The sequence below is a fragment of the Lagenorhynchus albirostris genome, chromosome 20 (assembly GCF_949774975.1).
Source record: "Lagenorhynchus albirostris chromosome 20, mLagAlb1.1, whole genome shotgun sequence".
Taxonomy (NCBI): domain Eukaryota; kingdom Metazoa; phylum Chordata; class Mammalia; order Artiodactyla; family Delphinidae; genus Lagenorhynchus; species Lagenorhynchus albirostris.
The window spans coordinates 12,010,597-12,018,023 of NC_083114.1; the positions used below are offsets into that span (position 1 = coordinate 12,010,597).

Here is a 7,427-nt window from a genome sequence, read left to right on the forward strand (position 1 = left end):
AAATCAGAAAATACCTAGAGACAAATGACAATGAAAACACGACGATCCAAAACCTATGGGATGCAGCAAAAGCAGTTCTAAGAGGGAAGTTTATAGCAATACAATCCTACCTCAAGAAACAACAAACATCTCAAATAAACAATCTAACCTTACACCTAAAGGAACTAGAGGAAGAAGAACAAACAAAACCCAAAGTTAGTAGAAGGAAAAAAGTCATAAAGACCAGAGCAGAAATAAATGAAATAGAAACAACAAAAAAAAACAATAGTAAAGATCAATAAAACTAAGAGCTGGTTCTTTGAGAAGATAAACAAAATTGATAAACCATTAGCCAGGCTCATCAAGAAAAAGAGGGAAAGGACTCAAATCAATAAATTTAGAAATGAAAAAGAAGTTACAACAGACACTACAGAAATACAAAGCATCCTAAGAGACTACTACAAGCAACTCTATGCCAATAAAATGGACAACCTGGAAGAAATGGACAAATTCTGAGAAAGGTATAACCTTACAAGACTGAACCAGGAAGAAATAGAAAATATGAACAGACCAATCACAAGTAATGAAATTGAAACTGTGATTAAAAATCTTCCAAAAACAAAAGTCCAGTACCAGGTGGCTTCACAGGTGAATTCCATCAAACATTCAGAGAAGAGCTAACACCCATCCTTCTCAAACTCTTCCAAAAAATTGCAGAGGAAGGAACACTCCCAAACTCATTCTATGAGGCCACCATCACCCTGATACCAAAACCAGACAAAGATACTACAAAAAAAAGGAAATTACAGACCAATTTCACTGATGAATACAGATGCAAAAATCCTCAACAAAATACTAGCAAACAGAATCCAACAACACATTAAAAGGATCATACACCATGATCAAGTGAGATTTATCCCACCGATGCAAGGATTCTTCAATATACACAAATCAATCAATGTGATACACCATATTAACAAATTGAAGAATAAAAACCATATGATCATCTCAATAGATGCAGAAAAAGCTTTTGACAAAATTCAACACCCATTTATGATAAAAATTCTCCAGAAAGTGGGCATAGAGGGAACCTACCTCAACATAATAAAGGCCATATATGACAAACCCACAGCAAACATCATTCTCAATGGTGAAAAACTAAAAGCATTTCCTCTAAGATCAGGAACAAGACAAGATGTCCACTCTCAGCACTATTATTCAACATAGTTTTGGAAGTCCTAGCCACTGCATCAGAGAAGAAAAAGAAATAAAAGGAATACAAATTGGTAAAGAAGAAGTAAAACTGTCACTGTTTGCAGATGACATGATACTATACATAGAGAATCCTAAAGATGCCACCAGAAAACTATTAGAGCTAATCAATGAATTTGGCAAAGTTGCAGGATACAAAATTAATACACAGAAATCTCTTGCACTCCTATACACTAATGATGAAAAATCTGAAAGAAAAATTAAGGAAACACTCCCATTTACCCCTGCAACAAAAAGAAAAAAATACCTAGGAATAAACCTACGTAGGGAGACAAAAGACCTGTATGCAGTAAACTATAGGTGCAGTTTACCTGGTGGTGCAGTGGTTAAGAATACACCTGCCAGGCTCCCTGACTTCAGACTATACTACAAAGCTACAGTAATCAAGACAGTATGGTACTGGCACAAAAACAGAAATATAGATCAATGGAACAGGATAGAAAGCCCAGAGATAAACCCATGCACATATGGTCACCTTATCTTTGATAAAGGAGGCAAGAATATACAATGGACAAAAGACAGCCTCTTCAATAAGTGGTGCTGGGAAAACTGGACAGCTACATGTCAAAGTATGAGATTAGATCACTTCCTAACACCATACACAAAAAAAAGCTCAAAATGGATTAAAGACCTAAATGTAAGGCCAGAAACTATCAAACTCTTAGAGGAAAACATAGGCAGAACACTCTATGACATAAATCACAGCAAGATCCTTTTTGACCCACCTCCTAGAGAAATGGAAATAAAAACAAAAATAAACAAATGGGACCTAATGAAACTTCAAAGCTTTTGCACAGCAAAGGAAACCATAAACAAGACCAAAAGACAACTTTCAGAATGGGAGAAAATATTTGCAAATGAAGCAACTGACAAAGGATTAATCTCCAAAATTCATAAGCAGCTCATGCAGCTCAATAACAAAAAAACAAACACCCCAATCCAAAAATGGGCAGTAGACCTAAATAGACATTTCTCCAAATAAGATATACAAACACATGAAAGAATGCTCAACATCATTAATCATTAGAGAAATGTAAATCAAAACTACAATGAGATATCATCTCACACCGGTCAGAATGCCCATCATCAAAAAATCTAGCAACAATAAATGCTGGAGAGGGTGTGGAGAAAAGGGAACACTCTTGCACTGCTGGTGGGAATGTGAATTGGTACAGCCACTATGGAGAACAGTATGGAGGTTCCTTAAAAAACTACAAATAGAACTACCATATGACCCAGCAATCCCACTACTGGGCATATACCCTGAGAAAACCATAATTCAAAGAGTCATGTACCAAAATGTTCATTGCAGTTCTATTTACAATAGCCCGGAGATAGAAACAACCTAAGTGTCCATCATCGGATGAATGGATAAAGAAGATGTGGCACATATATACAATGGAATATTACTCAGCCATAAAAAGAAATGAAACTGAGCTATTTGTAATGAGGTGGATGGACCTAGAGTCTGTCATACAGAGTGAAGTAAGTCAGAAAGAGAAAGACAAATACCGTATGCTAACACATACATATGGAATTTAAGAAAAAAAAAAGATGTCATGAAGAAGCCAGGAGTAAGACAGGAATAAAGACACAGACCTACTAGAGAATGGACTTGAGGATATGGGGAGGGGGAAGGGTAAGCTGTGACAAAGCGAGAGAGTGGCATGGACATATATACACTACCAAATGTAAAACAGATAGCTAGTGGGAAGCAGCCGCATAGCACAGGGAGATCAGCTCGGTGCTATGTGACCACCTAGAGGGGTGGGATAGGGAGGGTGGGAGGGAGGGAGATGCAAGAGGGAAGAGATATGGGAACATATGTATATGTATAACTGATTCACTTTGTTATAAAGCAGAAACTAACACACCATTGTAAAGCAATTATACTCCAATAAAGATGTAAATAAAAGAAACAAACAAACAAAAAATCCGCCTGCCAATGCAGGGGTGACGGGTTCAATCCCTGCTCTGGGAAGATCCCACATGCGGAGCAACTAAGCCAGTGCGTGACAACTACTGAGCTCTAGAGCCCGCGAGCCATAACTACTGAAGCCCACGGGCCACAACTACTGTAGCCCGCGCGCCTAGAGCCCGTGCTCTGCAACAAGAGAAGCCACTGCAGGGTTTCCGTGGTGGCGCAGTGGTTGAGAGTCCGCCTGCCGATGCAGGGGACACGGGTTCGTGCCCCGGTCCGGGAAGATCCCACATGCCGCGGAATGGCTGGGCCCGTGAGCCATGGCCGCTGAGCCTGCGCGTCCAGAGCCTGTGCTCCACAACGGGAGAGGCCACAGCAGTGAGGCCTGCGTACCACTAAAAAAAAAATAAATAAAAATAAAAAATAAAAAAAAGATGATACCAACAGATGGAGAGATATACCATGTTCTTGGATTGGAAGAATCAATATTGTGAAAATGACTATACTACCCAAAGCAATCTACAGATTCAGTGCAATCCCAGATTCAGTGCAAAAAATCCCAATGGCATTTTTTGCAGAACTAGAACAAAAAAATCTTAAAATTTGGATGGAGACACAAAATTCCCCGAATAGCCAAAGCAGTCTTGAGGGAAAAAAACAGCTGGAGGAATCAGACTCCCTGACTTCAGACTATACTACAAAGCTACAGTAATCAAGACAATATGGTACTGGCACAAAAACAGAAATATAGATCAATGGAACAGGATAGAAAGCCCAGAGATAAACCCACACACCTATGGTTAACTAATCTATGACAAAGGAGGCAAGGATATACAATGGAGAAAAGACAGTCTCTTCAATAAGTGGTGCTGGGAAAACTGGACAACTACATGTAAAAGAATGAAATTAGAACACTCCCTAACACCATACACAAAAAATGAACTCAAAATGGATTAGAGACCTAAATGTAAGACTGGACACTATAAAACTCTTAGAGGAAAACATAGGAAGAACACTCTTAGACATAAATCACAGCAAGATCTTTTTTGACCCACCTCCTGGAGTAATGGAAATAAAAACAAAATAAACAAATGGGACCTAATGAAACTTAAAAGCTTTTGTAAAGCAAAGGAAACTACAAACAAGACGAAAAGACAACCCTCAGATGGGAGAAAATATTTGCAAACGAATCATGGGACAAAGGATTAATCTCCAAAATATATAAACACCTCATGCAGCTCAATATTAAAAAAACAAATAACCCAATCCAAAAATGGGCAGAAGACCTAAATAGCCATTTCTCCAAAGAAGACATACAGATGGCCAAGAAGCACATGAAAAGCTGCTCAACATTACTAATTATTAGAGAAATGCAAATCAAAACTACAATGAGGTATCACTTCACATCAGTTAGAATGGGCATCATCAGAAAATCTACAAACAAATGCTGGAGAGGGTGTGGAGAGAAGGGAACCCTCTTGCACTGTTGGTGGGAATGTAAATTGCTACAGCCACTATGGAGAACAGTATGGAGGTTCCTTAAAAACCTAAAAACAGAATTACCATATGACCCAGCAATCCCACTCCTGGGCATATACCCAGAGAAATCATAATTCAAAAAGACACATGCACCCCAATATTCACTGCAGCACTATTTACAATAGCCAGGTCATGGAAGCAACCTAAATGCCCATGGACAGACAAATGGATAAAGAAGTTGTGGTAGATATATACAATGGAATATTACTCAGCCATAAAAAGGAATGAAATTTGTAGAGACATGGATGAATCTAGAGACTGTCATACAGAGTGAAGTAAGTCAGAAAGAGAAAAACAAATATCATATATTAACGCATATATGTGGAACCTAGAAAAATGGTACAGATGAACCAGTCTGCAGGGCAGAAATTGAGACACAGATGTAGAGAACAAACGTATGGACACCAAGTGGGGAAAGTGGCGGGGGGGGGGGGGTAGTCGTGGTGGTGGTGGGATGAATTGGGAGTTTCGGATTGCCATATATACATTAATATGTATAAAATGGATAACTAATAAGAACCTGCTATATAGGGCTTCCCTGGTGGCGCAGTGGTTGAGAGTCCGCCTGCCGATGCAGGGGACACGGGTTCGTGCCCCGGTCCGGGAAGATCCCACATGCCGCGGAGCGGCTGGGCCCGTGAGCCATGGCCGCTGAGCCTGCGCGTCCAGAGCCTGTGCTCCGCAACGGGAGAGGCCACAACAGTGAGAGGCCCGCGTACTGCTAAAAAAAACAAAAACAAAAGAACCTGCTGTATAAAAAAATAAAATTAAAAAATTAAAAAAAAAAAGCTACCCCACAACCTGGGTTAGGTTTGGGGCTCCCGTGTACTCTCTTCGTAGCTCTTATAATCTATTTGTGAAATCAGGTAATGCTGGTCTTCCCAGTTAAAACTATAAATTCCACAAGCAACGTGTTCCTTACTTAACGCTAATGCAATATTTATTTCTCAATTAAATGTATGCATTTTATTCTAAGATAAGCCTCCTGACAGGAAGGGATCATGGACCAGCATATAGACAGAGGCATTTACACTCTAGACAAGCCCATAGGTTAGCTCAATCAATCAGTCTGTTTAATTCTCACTAGACAGAGTCTAGAAAAAAAGAGCTTGCTTTTTAAAAACTGAAAACAGCTAGCTCTAACTAGGTGAAATGGAACTGAAATGACACCACTCATACCTTGAGAGTAGTGGTTGGGAGGGAAGGCTGGGTTCTGAAAAGGTAGTCAGCCAATACAGTAAGAGCAATTAAGAGACCTACATTTGAATCCTGGCTCTGCCTCTTCCTAGCTGTGCCTCCTCCGGCAGAGGTATTTAGCCTCTCTGAGACTCAGGTGCATCAATGGGGAATAATAATCACATCTACTCCATACGGACATTGCTAGAATTAACGAAGTAACGAGTAAAAGGTACAAGGTACAATGCTTGGCATACAAGGCACACTTAATAAACATTAACTGTTATTAATTCTCAGGATGTTAACGATAAGTTCTCTCCTTATTCAGGCCCTAGTGGCCCCTCTCTGAGGGGCCTATGTGTAAATGCAAGGAGAGGACAGAAAACTAAGGCGCAGTCCCAGCTCTCCCGGAGTCAATACCGGGCGATTTTGCACCCATGGCAGACAGGTGGTACGCGTTAAGGTAGGAAGAAAACTCCACAAAGGGTCTCACGCTTCATTTAATCTGTAGAACAGTACAGACTCTTCATCTTAAGATATAAATTATTTATAACGTTACAGGACAAGCGGCGACTCCAACAATTTAAAAACTAGGCAAGTCTACCTGGTGTTAACTTCTGGCAACAGTCCTCCCAATCTGTTTTTTTTAAAGTCATCCCTGCCCACGTTTCAGTAGACGTGCACCATGCCGTAGAGGAATGTCCAGAACAGGACGTAGGTGAAGAGGCCTCCAATGAGACCTCCTGTAAAGAGAGGTCTTCGCGACTTAAAATATTTGTTCCACCTCCTTCCCGCCTTGAGAATTAAGAGCAGGGAGAGCAGGATGGAGGCCAGCAGGTAGAAGATGAAGCCGTAGAGGCCGGTGAGGCCGAGGATGCCGGCCGTGGCCCCTGACAGCGCCGACACCGAGGTCCGGCAGTAATCCAGGACGGCGGCGTTGCCCCGCACAGCGGCCTCGCTGATGAACGGCGGCCCCTCCCGCTTGGCCACCACAGCGGCCATCGCACCCGCCCGGGCTCGGCCTCTGCTTTCTCGTGGAGCAACGCGGGGCTGCGGAAAGAACCAAGTTACAGGTGGCGCCCGGAGCGTGGCGACGTGCGTTCGCGCCGCCCCTCCCCCTGGGGCTGCGGAGCCCTCACACCACTCAGTCTCGGACCTTCGAAAAACGCTGAAAAGGCTGAGGGCTCGGGGTTGCTGGCGGCACATCTGCGTTTCCCACCCAGACTCGCCCAGTTACCTGGAACCCGGCAGCGGACGCAGTAGCTCGGCGCTCCCTCAGACAGCCCGTAGTACCGATTCCCGCGGCGCCATCTTGCACTGGAGGATGCTGGGACGGCCCAGCCTGCGCAGTCGCCAGGAACTCGCACCCGCCCTCTGGCGCATGCGCCACGGGCGCCCTGAGCACGCTCCACCCCTCTCTCCGCTTTTCTATGCGCGCGCTGGGACTTCCGAAAGCCCGAGAGCGCTCCGGCCGGTGATTGGCTGGAGCGTCGTTAACTATTCATGAGGGGGCGGGCCGGGCTGGTTGGCCTTTGTTAAC

The 7,427-nt window shown here is 42.8% G+C and overlaps 1 protein-coding gene across 1 annotated transcript; it reads right to left on the minus strand.

Annotated features, from left to right (window-relative positions):
- Nucleotides 1–6,369: 6,369 nt before the first annotated feature.
- Nucleotides 6,370–7,267, minus strand: EMC6 (ER membrane protein complex subunit 6). Its single transcript, XM_060134874.1, has 2 exons — nucleotides 7,125–7,267; nucleotides 6,370–6,937 (listed from the first exon to the last, which is right to left on the minus strand). Exon 2 carries the CDS (start codon nucleotides 6,887–6,889, stop codon nucleotides 6,557–6,559), a length of 333 nt encoding a protein of 110 aa, XP_059990857.1. The 5' UTR covers nucleotides 6,890–6,937; nucleotides 7,125–7,267; the 3' UTR covers nucleotides 6,370–6,556.
- Nucleotides 7,268–7,427: the final 160 nt, after the last annotated feature.